At 44.9% G+C, this 18,557-nt stretch overlaps 1 protein-coding gene across 2 annotated transcripts in view; it reads left to right on the top strand.

The window, feature by feature from the left end:
- The window catches only part of RAB6A (RAB6A, member RAS oncogene family), a 99,231-nt gene that overhangs the window by 57,260 nt on the left and 23,414 nt on the right, over window positions 1–18,557 (top strand). The window contains exons 2-5 of one of the 2 annotated variants that reach the window (XM_034759186.1): window positions 7,086–7,144; window positions 13,760–13,813; window positions 15,753–15,858; window positions 18,205–18,316. In XM_034759186.1, coding sequence (XP_034615077.1) covers window positions 7,086–7,144; window positions 13,760–13,813; window positions 15,753–15,858; window positions 18,205–18,316 — 331 coding nt within the window. Of the gene's footprint in view, window positions 1–7,085; window positions 7,145–13,759; window positions 13,814–15,581; window positions 15,688–15,752; window positions 15,859–18,204; window positions 18,317–18,557 lie in introns of both variants that reach the window. The other variant, XM_034759187.1, reaches the window with a different exon arrangement.

Genomic DNA, 18,557 nt, shown 5'->3' with positions numbered 1-18,557 from the left:
GCCAGGCATTCCTCAATCTCCTACGTGGCCGCTGTGTGCTGGTTCTCATCGACAACACCACGGCCATCTTTTACATCAACAAGCAAGGAGGAGCACGTTCGTCAATTCTATGCCAAGAGGCCATTCGCCTGTGGGACTTCTGCATCGCCCACTCGATCCATCTCACGGCATCGTTCCTCCCTGGAGTCCAGAACACTCTAGCGGACCGACTCAGCAGGTCCTTCCAAACGCACGAGTGGTCTATCCGTCCGGACATCATACATTCCGTCTTCCAGAAGTGGGGGTTTCCCCAGATAGACCTGTTTGCATCCCGAGACAACAGGAAGTGCCACATGTTCTGCTCCCTACAAGGTCGAGCTCCGGGCTCCCTCTCGGATGCGTTTCTCCTTCCCTGGAAAGATCACCTGTTTTATGCCTTCCCTCCGTTTCCTCTGGTCCACAAGGTACTGCTCAAATTGCGCAGAGACCAGGCACAGGTAATTCTGATCGCTCCAGCGTGGCCGAGACAACATTGGTACACCACACTGTTGGAGCTCTCGGTTCAGACACCGATCACACTTCCATTATGTCCGGATCTCATATCTCAGGACCACGGTCGGCTGCGTCACCCCGACCTGCAATCACTCCACCTCACAGCGTGGCTGCTCCATGGTTCACCCAGGCAGAGCGGCAATGCTCGCACTCTGTCCAACAGATTCTGCTGAGCAGTAGAAAACCCTCAACACGGACCACGTACCTGGCCAAGTGGAAACGGTTCTCCTGTTGGTGCGAACAACGAGCCACGCCCCCGTTGCAGGCACCCATTCCTCTCATATTGGAATATCTCCTCTCCCTAAAACAGCAAGGGTTGGCGATATCTTCAATCAGAGTTCACCTGGCTGCTATATCAGCCTTTCACCCGGGGGAACTCGCGTCCTCGGTATTCTCTAACCCGATGGTCGTTAGATTCCTCAAGGGCTTAGACCGGACGTACCCACAACAGCGTCAGCCCGTCCCGACGTGGGACCTCAACCTGGTTCTCTCCAAGCTCACAGGTCCTCCATTCGAACCACTAGCCACCTGTTCACTCTTGTACCTATCCTGGAAGACAGCCTTCCTCGTAGCCATCACCTCAGCAAGGCGAGTTTCTGAACTCAGGGCGCTTACATCCGAGCCCCCTTATACAGTTTTCCATAAGGATAAAGTGCAGCTTCGCCCACATCCTGCCTTTCTCCCCAAGGTGGTTTCTCCATTTCATATCAACCAGGACATATTTCTCCCGGTCTTTTATCCCAAACCACATGCCACTCGCCAGGATCAACGTTTGCATTCCCTGGACGTACGCAGGGCCCTGGCCTTCTATATTGACCGCACAAAGCACTTTAGAAAGACGACGCAACTCTTTGTTGCAGTAGCCGACCGAATGAAAGGCTCACCGGTCTCCTCACAACGCCTATCCTCCTGGATTACGTCTTGCATCCGGACTTGCTATGACCTGGCAGGTGTCTCAGCACCGCACCTCACCGCTCACTCCACGAGGGCCCAAGCCTCCTCGACTGCTTTCCTGGCACATGTTCCGATACAGGACATTTGTAGAGCGGCGGTTTGGTCATCAGTCCACACGTTTACAGCTCACTATGCACTAGTGCAACAGTCCAGGGACGATGCTGCATTCGGGTCAGCGGTTTTGCACACAGCAATGTCTCACTCCGACCCCACCACCTAAGTTGGGCTTGGGAGTCACCTAATGGAATGGATATGAGCAAGCACTCGAAGAAGAAAAGACGGTTACTCACCGTTGTAACTGTTGTTCTTCGAGATGTGTTGCTCATATCCATTCCAAACCCGCCCCCCGTCCCCACTGTCGGAGTAGCCGGCAAGAAGGAACTGAGGGGGCGCCGGGTCGGCTGGGGTATATATTCAGCGCCATGAGGGCGCCACTCTAGGGGGCTCCACAGCCGACCCGCCGGTGTTGCTAGGGTAGAAAATCTTCCGACGATCGTGCACGCGGCGCGCACACACCTAATGGAATGGATATGAGCAACACATCTCGAAGAACAACAGTTACAACGGTGAGTAACCGTCTTTTGCTCTTTCCTGCATTCTCTCCAATTTTTCAATATCCCTTTTAAAAAGCGGACATCAGAACTGTGTGTTCTGTTGTGTTTGTGTGTAACTATATGTACTTGTTCCACGATCTGGCTCACTGGTGCCATATACTTCCCTTCTCTTACCTGCTGCTCCCCTGTTTATATACATCTAAGGATGACATTAGCCTTTTTTGCCACAGCATTGCACTGGAAGCATGTGTTGTCCCCTAAATCCTTTTTTATCTTAATGTGAATGCAGTGCCTTGTTAAGAGGCAGGCTAAGATGTCTGAAAACTCATTGGTTGGCTGTGTTGTAGCCTAGAGGAGAACATGGGCTATAATAGAGCCGGCCAACGCTGCTTTAAATGTGTGAACTTGCCTCTTAATGAAGCTTTTGAATCTGACTGAACTAAACATGATAGGGTATTTTTCCTCCATTTTGCTGATTGAGACATTGCCAAAGGCTCACACCTGTCTCCTTTTCTGCTTTCCTCTGGATGCTTTTCTCACTGGTTTCCTTCATATTTCCAATTAAATTTCTGTATGTTGACCTTGTGTGTTGATCTCTAGGCAGCGAGCCTCCCAGCCCAGATCACCAGACTCAGGCTAGCGGAACTCATGATAACATTCTAACCCGAGCTGTGTGGACAGCTCTTTGAAGTTGTAGGATGGGCTGGAGCTCAGGGGCTAAAGTCTGGGGGCAGCGAGGGGAGGGAGCTTTTGAGCCTGAGATGCAATTTCAAAGCACCATCTACACAGCTATTTTTAAAGTGCCAGCACAAGCCCGGCAAACCTGAGGCCTTGTCTACGCTACCGAGTTTTGTCGACAAAAGTTATGCCGAAGATCAAAAAGCGCTATAATTACATCACTAGTGCATGTTCACACTACGCTCCCTCTGTTGGAGGAGCACATCCACACTTGGTGCTTTATCATGGATAGTGAGAGCAGTGCACTATGGGTAGCTATCCCACTGCTACTCGCCACCTTCTGCAGCTAGGCGTTGTGGGAAGGTGGAGTGGATTGCAGCGCATCATGGGTGTGGAGTCAACATCCCATGATGCAGTTTTTTTCTGTCTCAGCATTCTATGGGCTTCCAACTTGTTTCGCATCATTTTTCAACAGCCCCTGTTTACTGTGCGCCCACCATCTCTTTCTGAAAGGATGGATCCCGCACTGTAATGAACACCTCATGGCTCGTCATGCAGTATATCATGAGCTCCCAATCTGAACTGGAATCAGAGTTGTTTGCCCTATTGTATGCCATGGAAAGAAACAACACCAGATTACTTCTTTGCATTCACAGAGCAGCTGCGCACGGTGGACCGTCGCTTTTGGGCTCAGAAAACAAGTACTCAGTGGTGGGATCGCATAGTTATGCAGGTGTGGGATGATGAGCAGTGGCTGCAGAACTTTCGGATGCAGAAAGCCACCTTTCTGGAATTGTTTGGGGAACTCACCCCAGCACAGTGGCACAAGGACACCAAAATGAGACTGCCCGCTCGGTGGAGAAGTGCATGGCAATCGCTGTGTGGAAGCTGACCAATCCAGACTGCTCCCAGTTGGTTCCGAATCAGTTTGGAGTCAGAAAGTCAACCGTTGGGGCTTCGTAAATGCAAGTGTGAAGGGCCATTAGTCGCATTCTGCTATGAAGGACTTTGACTCTTTGACATGTTCATGAAATAGTGGATGGCTTTGCGGCAATGGGATTCCCTAACTGTGGAGGGGCAATGGATGGAACACGTATTCCAATTTTGTCCCCGGACCATCTTGTAATGGAGTACATCAGTAGAAAGGGGTTCTTCTCTACGGCATTGCAGGCACTTGTGGATCATCGTAGGCGTTTCACTGACATCAGCGCAGGGTGGGTCTGAGAAGGGGCATGACGCACACATCTTCAGGAACACTGGCTTGTACAGAAAGCTGCAAGCAGAGATTTTCTTTCCAGACTAGAAGATTCCAATGGGGGATGTTGAAATGCTCATCGTGATCCTGGGAGACCCGAGCAGGATAAACTAAAAAAAGATCACTTACCAGGGTTCTCCTCTTCTGCGTCATGCACACCAGAGACGAACTGCTGGGCCTGGCTAGACTTCTCTGGAGTGGAAAAGAGGTCCTGACTCACTGCACCAACGACTACCCTGTCCTGGTCTCTGCATCGTCCTCCAATTCAACGTCCTTATCCACGACTTTGCCCTTGGAGTTAAGTTCACGGTCGGCCGCCTCCAGTCCCACCAAAGTATCCACAGGGCTCTTGGTGGTGGAGGTGGCATCACTGCCTACAATAGCATCCAGCTCCTTATAGAAGCAGCAGGTCTTCAGCACAGCACCAGAGCGATGGTTTGCCTCCCTTGCCTTCTGGTATGTCTGCTTCAATTCCTTAATTTTCGCTTGGCACGGCATGGTGTCCCGTTCATAGGTATTGAAATTCTTGCAGCTGGAGCGCAGCTGGGACTGGATAGCCTACTCTCCCCATATACTCAGCAGATCCCACAACTCAGCTGTGGCCCAAATGGGAGAGCGTTTGCTGTTTCGAACCGCCATGGTCACCTGGGAAAATGCAATATGACTTCTCCATGCCAAGTAAAATAGGAAGTGGAATTTCAAAAATTCCCAGGCCTTTAAAGTGCGAGACACAGATGCCTGTGTACTTGGGTGCAGGACAGTGGAGTTCAAACTGCTGACTAGAGTGGTCAGGATGGGCATTATGAGACACCTCCTGGAGGCTATTTACAGTGACAAAACCAAGCGTGGTGTCTACACCAACACTTTGTCAACCTAACTGCCACAAAAGGCTCTGCGCCTCTTGTCAAGATGGTTTTATTTTGTCGACACAACTCGGTAGTGTAGAGTAGGCCTGAGTCTGTCAACCTGGGAAGTCCGCCACCATAGGCAGTTTAGACTTGTATCCTGAGTCTCTCTGGCACAGCTATTACACTGCTCCATCTAGTGGGGCAAGGATTTTTATTGCCCCCTCTCCCCCTCCCCACCATATTTTGACAGAGATGATCATTTTAGAAGCCTTTACCTTTCATTGATGGCTTTGCTGTCTGCATTCAGCTTTGATTCTCCTCCCCCAAAAACATATTGTCACGAAACAGAACTTTGTTTAAAACCAGTCCTCTGTCTTCAGGTGCTGTATGTCAAGTGTATGTTCAGTGGAGACTGACAGTTCTGTTCCTGAACTGTAAACTGAGATTGATGTGAAAACAGAACTTGAATTGCTGTGACTTAAGGGCAAAAGCAAACTGAACTTTGGCTCCATGGCCCTCCCTCTGTGTAAGGTGAATGAACAATAATCAGCTTGCTAAAAAGGCCATATCTACACTACAGATGCTACAGCTGCATAGTTACGGTGCCATGGCTATGCCGCTGTTACCCTATAGTGTAGATGTGGACTACAGCAACGGAAGAGGTTTCCTGTGCTGTAGGAACTTCCTGAACGACAGGAGCTAGGTCAGTGGAAGCATTCTTCATTGACCTTGCTATGTCTGCACCCGGGGTTATGTTGGCACAGCTATGGTGCTCAGGAGTGTGGAGATAATGCAGCTCTCCCTTTTTCTCTGTTCTGCACCTCCTGGAAATCACTGCACTGGTGCTTGTGGAAGTACAACAGCGAAGCACAGTGCATAGCAGTTGCTTAGCACTAGAAGTACAGTGCAAGGATTTTAAAATGCCAGACTCATGAGGCACAAGAAGGGATTTGGTTTCACCAGCCTAACACTCCTCCACCTCTATTTTCTTACTGACTCCTTTAGTCTAAACTGGCACAGAAATAAGAGCAAGTGGTGGACTAGGTTGAAAAGGAGTTTGAGAGTCAGGTCACTTGTGTCCTCATCCCAGCTTAGCCACTGACATGTCACTCAGAGGCTTCGTGTTCCTGCCTGATTTACAATGGGTATGTTACTGCTTACCTGCCTCTCAGGGAGACGTGAGCGTTTGACAGAGTGCTTTGAAATCTCTGGTAAATGCTATTGAAACACCCAGTACTAATAAACATAGTGGTGGAGAGCCATTAACAATGGCATGATACAGGATCCAAGATACAGTAACTTCTCACTTAACGTTGTAGTTTTGTTCATGAAAAATGCGACTTTAAGCGAAACGGTGTTAAGCAAATCCAATTTCCCCATAAGAATTAATGTAAATGAGGGGTTAGGTTCCAGGGAAATTTTTTTCACCAGACAAAAAACTAGCGGCAACGAGCTGCTCTTCCTGCAAGCAGTAGACAAAGCAGGTGGCTGCCAAACGACGTTAGAAGGGAGCATTGTGCAACTTTAAACGAGCATGTTTCCTAATTGATCAACGTAACAACAAAACAGCGTTAACCGGGACGACTGTAAGTGAGGCGTTACTGTATGCTGCAAGGGGTAATACACGTGTTGTCTACAAGGGTGGACCGAAGCTAATGTGGTGTTGAGGAGTATAAACTAGATCCTGTCCAGGCGTTTTGTGAGCAGGGGGCCTGCCAACTTCACCACTGCATGTCCATCCTGTCTTGTGGTACCAACTACACTAGTGTCTTTCTCCTGCACAGTGACTGCTAGTTACGTCATGTGCATGTGCAGTGTGAGTTAATGGAGATCAGAGGTAAAATTTTCAGAAGTGAGTAGGGCCAAGATGAACAAAGATGTTTAGGCTCATAACTCCCATTGAAATCTAGCTAGGAACCTAAATACCTTTGTGGATCTGGGTCTAAGTCACTTTTGAGAATGGGCACAGTTGGCTAAATTTTAAAATCAAACAATAATTTGAAGTTAATGTTGTAGTTGTACTTATTATATTTGCTTGCTTTTTTTTGTGGACATTTAACTTACTTTCTTAAATATCTGAATGGCTTTCAGAAAAATGGTAGTGATTATTGCAACAATTACATCAACTGAGTTCCCTTTTGCCCTTGGCCAGTTTAATTGCATAGTATTGATGGAATACCAGTTAAAACTGGAATGCCGTGTTGGATCACTTGTTCTAATTTCACACTAAAAACTGTTCCTTGAACCTGTTTTTCTCTTTTCTAGTGGGGAAGACCTCCTTGATCACCAGGTTCATGTATGACAGCTTTGACAACACCTATCAGGTAATGCAATCAATCTCAGCATTTTATGGGCCCAATCTTGTCAAACCGTTATTCACATGAGGACTCTACTTGACTCCAGTGAGTGAGGGTTTGCTGATCAACCAGTATCCTAAAGACTGGGAAGAAGCTGTTTGGGACTCGAGGGTCTGTGGAGCATAGAGGGGAGAAATGAGAAGCTCGTTGTTTAAAAAATGTGTGTCTAGCTCCTGCTCTGTGTAGCTCAAAAGCGTGTTTCTCTCTCTCTCTCTCCAGCAGAAGTTTTATTACCTCCCCCACCTTGTGTGTCCAATATTCTGGGACGAACACGGCTACTGCACCACTGTATAAAACTATTAAGGACAGGTCCAGGCATAGTTCTCTCATATCCCACCTCGGGTTTGAACTGGCAGCATGGCTTCTGACTGCTGGCAACAGAAGGCTGAAATAGTGGTTGCTGCTACTTACTCTGTTCAGCTCTGTAGCGCCAACACAGCTGTGTGTTAGCTGGATTCTGTTCTGACTGTACATGAGCAAACCATGTTCCGGTTGACTCATGAGCCAGGAAGAACCCAGCTCTCGCATTCTAGGTTGATCTTGCAAGGCAGCTACGAAAACCATTGTTTTTGTTCATAAGTGGAGCACGTTTGCTCTGGCAGCCATCCACCATGAAACCAAGTGCCACTGTTACAGAGCCCCTTCTCGAAACAAATCCACATTACGTTACTTACTTACAGTCTCATCTCACCCATCACCTGCTAAGCACTTTCCAAACAGACAGTCCCTGTCCTGAAAACCAGTCGTCCGTCCATCCATCCATTCCTTTAAAAAACAAAAAAACAAAAAAAAACACCACTACTGTAGTTGTTCTCCACTTAAACTTGTAAACGCATTTTTGGGAGATTCTGTCAATAGCCTCCTTCCCCCCTCCCCCAAAGCCTTATTAATGGTTTCTTCCCTGTCTCTCCATAGCTCTCCATCACTGCTGCTAGGCAAGTCAGACAGAACTAAATGCAAGTTCCCATTAAAGCAGCAGTATTAGCAAAGCTTCCATGGTGTAGGATGACTACAGTACACATTAGCTTCTCCTGGGAGCAAACATCCTTACTGATTCTGCCCACAGTAATTACATGGACATGTTAAAGCAGTTCTTTTATTTAATCATCTCTTTCCCACAGTACTTTTTTCTTTCAGCTCTATTCTTTTCTCTGTGGAGCCTGTGTCCTAGTTTTACTTGGAGAGCTTTGACCCTCAAACTTTATGTTAATGCAGCTGTTTCCATGGGGAGAGGTCTGATGTAATAAACTAAGTGATTGCAAAATGAATGAGTGAGACTTAAAGTTAGAGAAATCTTGGAGGCTTATCAAATCAGTTTCAATTTACCTGCCATTGATGTGTGCCTGGCTTTGTACTTTGTACTTGTATGGCACCATTCACCTGAGGATGTTTAGTTTTACAAACATGATCATGACTCAGAGGCAGGGAAACATTATTCCAGATTTTACATAACGAGGGGGGGAGATAAAGTTCCAGCAGGTTAAGTGACTTGCCCAGGATCGCACAGCAAGTCAATGGCAGAGCTAGAACCCAGATTCCCTGCAGCCCAGTACCAAGTTCTGAATAGTGGAGCCCAGTCAAACATTCAGTACTGTATCTTGAACTGTGTTTGGCTAATTCTAGCTATAGGTGGGTTGACAGATGAGCTTATCTTATGGACCCTTCTGACAAAATTGGGTGCACTCTTTAGTTCTGAAAGCTTCCACAACCAATCACTGGAGCCATATTTGTCAGGTTCAGTTATAAATAGGAAGCTTGTGTTTGATAGAATATTTTTTGCTTTGTGTGAGTTTTTTATTCCCGAGTCGCCAAGTGAGAGGCGTGCTGCTGTTGCCCATCAGTTATTAATAAGCTGGTTTCAGGAAAGCAGCAGTTGTGCAGACTTACAAATCAGCAAAGGGTTTCCTGCTGTGTGTTTGGGGAGGAGGGGACACATGAGAAATAAAATGTCACGGTTGGCGAAGTATGTTCATAACCGGGATGGAACCCTTTGCCTGCAGGTGAGGTTGGGAGAGGCTGCATTGTAGATATATTATGCAGTGCTGGAGAGCAAGGAAAGGCCAGCCAAGGACAGAGGCCCCAAATTCCTGACCACATTTTTAAAAAGCTAAGTAGCAACTTACTGAGCACTTGCTCTTCTGTTTTCATGCTCTTTCTGTATATGGCCTTTCTAAAAAACATGCGGTAGCTCAACCACAAGATATGGGCTTGATGCAACAATTACTGAGTGAAAGTTCTATGACTATTCTGCACAAGCTCATACAGAAAAATAAGGCAAACCTGCCATACCCCAGGGATCTCCAAACTCAAATGACCATAAGGACCACATGAGGACTAGTACATTGGCTCAAGGGTCATACCCCCATGGGCAAAACACTTGTCATAAAATGATCACTCTATAACTGACCTCTCAGTCCTCATCCTCAAAGGAAACCTGCACAACACCTCCAAAAGACAAGCTGGGAGCTTAAATTCATAACTTTACTAATCACTAAAAATGAGGAACTCAATAAAGACACTGGATTTATGGCTGATTACAACAATCTGTAACCCACTAACCCTCCTTTTTTATCCTATGACTGCAGAGGTGTTAATGGGCTACTGTACCTTGAATGGTCTCTTAAAACGTGTTAACTACTTCGCTAAATAATCTGTTCCACCTTGTATTTAGCTGTGACGCTCATTTCCCAGGCATGAAGTCCTCTGTATAGCTTGAAAGCTTGCCTCTCTCACACCCAGAATTTGGTCCAATAAAAGACATTAGCTCATCTCCTTGTTTCTGTTATGCAAGAGAACAGATTAGAGGATTGTAATGGCCCCTTCTGGCTTTAAAATCTATGATTCTGTAAGCATGTAGAAATGGAGGGAGGATGGTCTTGTGGTAAAGGTACCTGCCTGGGATTCAGGAGATCCAGGCTCAATTCCTGCTCTGCCACAAACTCCCTCTTACTTTGGGCAAGTCACTTGTATTCTGTCCATTCCCAATCTATAAAATGGGGATAATAACATTGCTCTACCTCACAGGAGTGTTTAGGAAAATACTTGGATACTGTGGTGAGTGGGCCATATAAAATCTAGACAGATACTTACAGTGGATGGGGCCCTTTATTCCATTTAGGTCCACCTGCCTCCTTTAATTTTGCAGTTCTGCCTCAACGTATCTCTTACCTACAGAACCTGTAACTACTTGTTATTGTGTGGAACCAACAGAAGCACCTCTGTGTGTGAAGAAATGGGACCCAAACTTCCCTTATTCTTGCTCTACTTTAGCTTAATTTCATGCCCACTTATTCTTGTATCTGACAGTAAACTCTAATAGGCTTATAGCATTCTTCTTACTTCAAGTCTGCTAATCCGTGCTACAGGTTTTCCCATCTCTGTGCAGCTGGGGACAGAACCAGAGCTGGCTTGCAATTCCTGTCTTCCTCCCGTCAGGAACTTGAACAGATGCCCGGCTTCTGTGTCCTTTCTTTAATTTATGTTTTATTGTATTTAAAAGTTTAGACTCTTAGGCCTTGTCTGCACTTGCGGCAGAGGGTAGGGTACGCGTAACTACATGCTGCAGAGAAAGGCAGGTGGCATCCAGACTCACTGCGGGATGTAGCTACCCATGGCAGTGAAAAGCTGTGCCAAGGGGAGGCAGCTGCCCCTGCCAGACCCTTTCCCTGCTGCCAGAATCTTTCACTGCGATGGGGAAACGCTCTGGCAAAGAGGAGGCAGCGAAATACTACATAGCAGTGTCAACATGGGAGGCACTGTTTGGCATATAGGGTACATACCCACAGGGTTCAGGTGTGTCTTTACTCACCTAAGCGGTGCCTCACCATCTACCCTGCTGTTTATACCAGTGCTAGCTGGGTGTTGGTACGCTACATGCTGCCACAAGTGTAGACCTATCCCTAGACTGCCTGTCTTCTTGCCCTTGCCCTCTATCCTCACTTCACATATTATTATTACATGGCTAGAACTGTGCAGCTGGCCAAATTTAGCTCCTCTGACTCTACTCAGTGTGTCAATATCAAATCTTCATGCTTATGAAGATCTACACAGCATAATGTTATTTCCTATTCTTTGAGTAGGAGATACTGCAGATGCAATGCCACTTTAATGAGAGACCACTCAATCTGGGATGCAGAGATATTTGTGTTGCATCTGACTTCCTTTAATGAAGATGGAAACTTTCATGCATAAAGGACATTTCACTTAAATCCTACAAGACGTATACCCAGCCCTCAACCTGGCATTAGGGCATGAAGGAGTCTCCATACTTAATACCTTGTGGGGAAATATGTTGCTTTAGGCACACTGGCATTCCTACCAGGGTTACAACTTAAGGTCTTATACATACCTACTTTTTGGTGTAGGAAAGGCTAGTAAAGACTTCATACCACACAACCACTGTTCCATCCTCTTCCCTAGAAGACTCAAAGTGGCGAAAGGAGTGGAGAACGTTCTGGGTAATCAAGTCCATCCCTCAGCCAGGACCACTGATCCGCTGTCTTTGTTCAGTGTGAAGTGCCCCTAATGATGTCCTTGAGCTAATCCAAGGAATTACTTTTATTAAGATGCCTGTTGGAGGTGGATTAGTGGCGTATGAATCTTGCTGGTATATGACAGCTGGGTCCAGATGTTGAGGGACCTTTCCAAATTAAATGCTCTTAAGGTCTCCACAGCATCAGACATTGTTACATCAAGACTTGTTTCGACTGGGGAAATTTCCCAAAAATTGTAAATCGGACTCATTTGAGCTGCTGTTGTACATGAAGCTCTGGCACAAAGCAGCTGGGACAGTCTTCTCTTTGAGCTCAACCTCCTTTTTACTAAACCTGTTGTAAAAAATTATGTTGGTCACCAGGATGTTGTCTTTACTGTGGCTCCAGCTGGATCAATTTGAATTTTTGGTTTGACGCTGGGTTGTGTGTGGTGCAAGATCTTATGGCTTTTCTCTATTAAATATTGTTTAATTGAACAAGGAAATCTGTAAAATATCAGGGAGAATGGAAACTTTCTTGAGGCAAACTTTAATGTAGCTTTTCTGTTTATCAAAACTTTGTAGCTTGCTTAGCACTGGAAAGGAAATGTTTTAATGTACCAGTCTACTGGGTCCCCCAATTTGTATATTTCAAGGGTTCTCAAACTTCATTGCACTGCGACCCTCTTCTGACAACAAAAATAACACGTGGCCCCAGGAGGGGGAACTGAAGCGTGAGCTGACCCAAGCCCCACCATCCCGAGTGGGGGGGCCAAAGCTGAAGCCCAAGGGTTTCATCCTCAGGCGTGGGGCCTGTAACCTGAGCCCCACCGCCCCCAGCGATGGCCAAAGTCTGAGCCCCAGGCGGTGGCGCTTGGGCCCCAGTCAGTCTAACACCAGCCATGGCAACCCCATTAAAATGGGTTTGTGACCCACTTTGGGGTCCCCACCCACAGTTTGAGAACTGCTGGTATATTTCATCTGCTCACTTCTAAACTTTGGGACCCTTCACAATTCTTAATGATGGAAAAGCTTTTGGGTCATCAGCGTTGGAAATCAACCTCGTTTCTTTCATATACCTCCCTCTGGCTTCCTCCCAAGATGCTGGCTTTCTCTAGTGAAGAAAAGTCTTGTGCATCAAATACTGCAGCGAGCAGCAGAGGGAAACTGAGTTGGATCATGCAGTGTTAGTCAGTTTCCTTTTGCAACTGGCTGGTTGCATGAAAACCCCACCCATTAGATTGTCCCCCAACCTATTGGGAAGTGTGGCTAGCAGATGGTAGAATGCCTACAATAAAAAGGGATCTTGTGGTGCATTTTTGGAATAGGGGTTCCTCTGATTTTTTTAGGATGAAGCCTTCTTACCATAACCTCGAGGAAGACTAGACCCTTAATGGTTTTGTTTCAGTTGATACCAGGTTGCAGGGACTCAGCTTGTCTTCTGGGCTTCATTGATATCGTTTAATGATACTGCCGCATCAAGGGTCACTCTGTTAAAGCCATGGTAGTGTTAGTAGCCCCAGTCCCAGGTCAGTCACACACCTGCAATACACAAAGCTGCAGCGCTGTTTCCCAATCCTGCACTAAATATTAAACGCAGCATCACCAAGGGAATGAAGACTTGGGATCAGTGCTACCAGAGCTGTTTTTAACACGGTTCCTTCCTTCCCCCCCCCCCCCCCATTTTGGTTAAGCTGGCGTCAGGATTTCTGTTGCTATGCTCCAGTAATGTCTAAAGGCACAAAGAAAACCCTGCTGCCGTATGCGTGTCTGTGGAATAAATGACCAAAGTTGTGTTCAAACTGTGGTTAACTTAATTAAAAATGTGTCCTTTTTATGCTGTAATCTTATGCTACTAATAGGCACTAATTTTGCCAAAATCTCTTTCACCTTATTTAGGGATGTACTTAAAAGTCTTGAGGCTTAAAGTGGGAAAAGCCTAACCTGTATCTTACTTACAAATCCCACTGAAGGAAAGCGCTATCCCACAAGTATGGCCCTCAGATCAGCTTGTGCCAGATCTAGTCTGGCATGACAATTATTGAATACCCTCGAGAGAAACAGATTACACCCATTTCGTTTTTTATTGAAATCTGACAATTTTTTTACAGGCAACAATTGGCATTGACTTTTTATCGAAAACCATGTACCTGGAGGATCGAACAGTGAGTAAGATTTTTGCATGATTTTTCTCTAGTCACTTTGAAAGAATCTGCTATTCTTGGTACGTTTTGTAATCTGTCACAACGTGAGCATCCTTCAGAGTTCTGAAGGGCCTGGAGGTCTGGAAGTAACCCATCCTGCTACCAAGGAGAAGATCAGTGTCCGACTCGGGCGTGGTCCCCTGCTTCTAGCCTGTGCTGTGGAGGCAACCTGGGAATGTAGGGAAATGAGTGTTTGCCACATGAGATTTTTCACAAGTTTTGAAATAAGCCATATTCAGTCATTCTTGATTTGAATAGTCAATATGTTACAGAATTTGGGGAGTAAAGGAGGAAAAAGTGCATGGCTGGGGGGAAGGTTTTAAAGAGTCTGCTGTTAGATGGGGTTTTGAAAAGGAGCACCCCCAAAAGTTCCTAATATGTGGCTTTGGGCTGAATATAAATTGGATCATGACTAGAACTGTCAGTGTGTTCCCCAACTCAGCAGGGTTTAACATGTCATTTTAAACAGAATATGTATAACTCATAAATATATGCATGTTTACTCTGTTTAGCACAGTACTGTCTCTGAAATTAAACCAGTGTTCCACAGAAATTAACGCCAGGGTCCAAAATTAGCTCACATCCTTAATTAAGAAATACAGCAGTGGGGTATATATTTGTAGAACACCAATTGTACAACTCTGCACAAGCTGATGATATTGCGTAAACTCACAATAAATATGATTGCCTTTTAAGTGATCTGACAAATTAGCATGCTTTTCCTAAAGCAGTTCAGGCCTTAGATGTTTTTCTATATATGTATGTATGCTGGTTTATAGAGCATCTTGTATTTTCTTTCAGAATCTAAGTGGTAAGAGAATTTCATCCTTGTCATCTGTGTTTCTCTGTTACTTTGCATTATGGCTAAGCCTTACATGCAGCTGAATGACTAGCATTCGTCCTCCTTGAAAAAGCATGTTAGTAGCCGCTCCAGTGGCTTGGCAGCAGCTGAAGACTTGCATTTAGAAGTGGTCTTGAATGCGATTCTTCCAACCCCCTTGTCGTACAGGCCTCTCTGGTAGTGATGCACTTGGGCCCCAGGAAAAATGGCAGCAGAGCATGAATGCCTTCTGTGGGCAGATGTGCAGATTGGCACGTGCCTCAGGTTTCCTGCCCCTCCTATCTGGCTGGAAAACGCAGCCCTCTAGAAGTGGGAAGGGACTTTTGAAATACAAAGAGGTGGGAAGTGAGTGTGAAATATAGATTCCTCTGGACTCCTTTCTAGACCAGTTTAGGCAAAGAATACACCAGCTTAGGCTATGGCTACAGTACCGCTTATGTCTGCAACATTAATGTTGCTTGGGGTATGAATATTCCATCCCCGAGCAACGTAAATTACACCGACATAAGCACTAGTGTGCACAGAGCTGTGTCAGCAGAAGAACTTTTCCCGCCGGTATAGCTTATGCTGCTCATGGAGGTGGTGTTTTTCTGCTGATGGGAGAGTTCTCTCCCGGTGGCATAGAGCATCTTCACCACACGCATTGCAAAGGCGCAGCTGTGCCATAAGTGTAGAGATGGCCTTAGATACCACTGTGGATGGAGGGGGTTGCCACAAGGAGAGGCAGTTTGCTACTGCTCCCAGTCCCAAACAATCCCCTGCATGAGTTATATTTTTATTTAGCTTTTTAAAAACCAACCAAATAAAATGATTTACTCTTTATTTTTAGTGGCAGTTTGGCTTTTTTTTTTTTTTTTTTTTTTTTTTTAATTTTCTCCCATCCCACAGATCAGGTTGCAGCTGTGGGATACTGCGGGTCAGGAACGTTTCCGTAGCCTCATTCCCAGTTACATCCGTGACTCTGCTGCTGCTGTAGTAGTTTACGATATCACAAGTAGGTATATTGCACTGGGTTTGACCTTTTCTTATTTTTCTTGCTTGTTTGACTGATTTCGTTAGGTACGGTTGCAATTATGGGACACAGCAGGTCAAGAGCGGTTCAGGAGCTTGATTCCTAGCTACATTCGTGACTCCACTGTTGCAGTTGTTGTTTATGATATCACAAGTGAGTGGGGGGAATTCTGCATTTCTGATACTCTGCTCTGTCATTCTCTAGCCTAGCTCTGCATGTCCTATCACAATCATGTGGTTGTTCTTCATACTGGCATGAACAGGGTTTCCTTTTACTGTAGTCAAGTTTTTAAACCAGGCACTTCTGATCACAGCTGTTTGTAGTGATGTATAAATGGACTTATAAATCTCCCTTGCTGAAATAATACATTTATGACCCTTTCCTATCACATGGTTTGTCCCAAAGCCCTGAGCACTGGCTGGTCTAGTCTTATCTGCTCTTCTTTTGGGTACCATCTCCATCTTTGACTCAGTCTCAAACACCTGAATCACTTGCTTGCATATCTCTGAATTTCTAAATGAGAGCTTTCCCATTGAGACCATTTGAGGACTGCAGCTTGCTTCACTCCATTGTCCTCAAAATCTGGGTGTGGGCTGGGGACGGACATGCCACGTTTTTATCTTAATCGGTCACTTCCATTTTCTGGTATTTAAAGCTCAATGACTAGGGATTTAGCCTTTTAATAAAATACTCTTTCATGTCGTACTAAGGTATGTACACTTTTGAGGACTAAAATGTTAGTGCTTTCTCACCGCCACCCTGAAGACTGGTTTAAAAGGCCAGAATAATCCTCATTTATTGGCTTTTAATTTTTAAAGAGCAATAATTTTGTTAAAGGAGAAATAAACCTTCAGAGGTTTTTTCCATTTAAAATCAATAGTGACTGGATGAAATAGTCCGATTCTACCCAAATCCAAAAAGGGCTTACCCTTTTATTCATAAATACTCTAGAAGATTATAGCAAGAATAAGGGCTTCCCTTGTAAATTTATTTTAATTGTTATAAATAAACATTTTAAATTGAGCTAAAATTGCATGATGGCTGTGAATTTTGGACTTCTCTACTGACCTCATGATTATTGCTAAGTACTAAAGCAAAGCTTTATGCCATTAAGCTGTTGGCAAGTGATCAAGTCTTAACCATCTAAGACTTACAGTATTTCACTGTACCATTACAAAGTCACCAGTTACCACAGAGATCTCCCTATTTAAGTGTAGGCAAATACTTTGGCATCTCAGATACAATAGCTACGATCACTGAGGTGTATGTTAACTGTTAAATTGAATGGTACAGCAGTTGATATTATTAAGAACACAGCTTTGCAGACAAGGTTATTGTATATTCATTAATTAATGCCTATTTCTAGAATCTTGTTTTGCAGCGTAGATGTTCATTACCTGTTCTACTAAAGCTGCTGGAATCTGGAAGGGGCTTTTAGTTAGAAAAGTGCCAAAGGATCCTTTTATGTTTGTTCTTATGTAAACAATTCTGAAATTCTTTTGAGGTCAGTGATCAACCCAACAAGAGTGGCTAGTAATTACATAAGCTAAATATTCCTAGGAGAACAAGCCTAAAACTAGTGATCACAAAATGATTAAGCAACACAAAGTGTATAAATGCTGTTAAATGCTTTTTAAAATCCTTGAAACCGTAGGGCCCTTTGACCAATGCATGTATTCAGTGTTTTTTCAAGTCGTGAGTAGTACAGATTAAATAGCAAAGTTATTAGGCCCCCTTTCTGTATATAAAATACGTTAAACTGCAGCTTGATGTAAGTGTCTACGCTACAGTGGAGCCCCCGCCCATGTAAATTGCCAACTAAATCCACTTACTAACTCCACCTCGGCGAGAGGCGTAGCGCTTACGTTGATGTAGTAGAGTGACGCAGTGTCCATGTAGACACTGCATTACTTATGTCACCTGTGCAGGGCTGACAGCCAGAGCCCTCCCCGCTCCAGCACTGACAGCCTGAGGTGTCAGCACCAGGGCTGCGGGGCTCCAGCTGTCAGTGCCCCACAATGCCCTACTTCAGTTGGTGGAAACTCCTAGTGAGGGATGGAGCACCGCTGAGAGAAGGAGCGTGGTATGAATGTGAACCTTCACTTTAATTACGGCGGTAGCGGTACGTCGACTCAACTTTATAGTGTAGACAAGCCCTTCGTTCAATCAATTGAAATAACAGTTCTTTAAAAGTAGTGATAAAAAACTCTTCATAATTTGCACTCCTGATATTAAAAGTCCATTTATAATTGGATAGATTAAGTTCAATTGCAGGTGCATTTAAAGCCAAAGGGTAAAAACCAAGACCCACTGAAATAAATAACAAAACTCCCATTGACTTCCATGGGGTCAGGATTGCATCCATTGATTCTACATAACCCTAATGCACAAATTACCAGAGAATGTGAGGCTTTTATTCAAGATTTATGGCTGTATTGGCAGTGATCTGGGAAGAACATTTTACAGTGACACTCATCTTTGTCCACTCTTCCTTACTAGATGTAAACTCATTCCAGCAAACCACAAAATGGATTGATGATGTCAGAACGGAAAGGGGCAGTGATGTCATCATTATGCTAGTGGGAAATAAAACAGATCTAGCAGATAAGAGGTACGGAGAAATAATTCTTCTTTGTACATTTTTCTTAATCATATTGCCAATCTGCTGTTGATTTTGCTGAGAAAGCTCTGTTTAAAGTGATTCTATTATTTTTGGCCCCAAATCTAGTTTGTTTAAATTATGCTGAAGCCAGATGTGAATAGAAATTTCTTGATTAAAAAAAAAATCAGTTGAAACTTTATTTAAACATTTCCTGGCTTGATTGTGAGCCCACAGGACAGGTAGGGTGTGT

The sequence above is a fragment of the Trachemys scripta genome, chromosome 1 (assembly GCF_013100865.1).
Source record: "Trachemys scripta elegans isolate TJP31775 chromosome 1, CAS_Tse_1.0, whole genome shotgun sequence".
Taxonomy (NCBI): domain Eukaryota; kingdom Metazoa; phylum Chordata; order Testudines; family Emydidae; genus Trachemys; species Trachemys scripta.
Note: the sequence above shows the minus strand (reverse complement) of the source record. Positions and strands in the feature narration are given on the sequence as shown.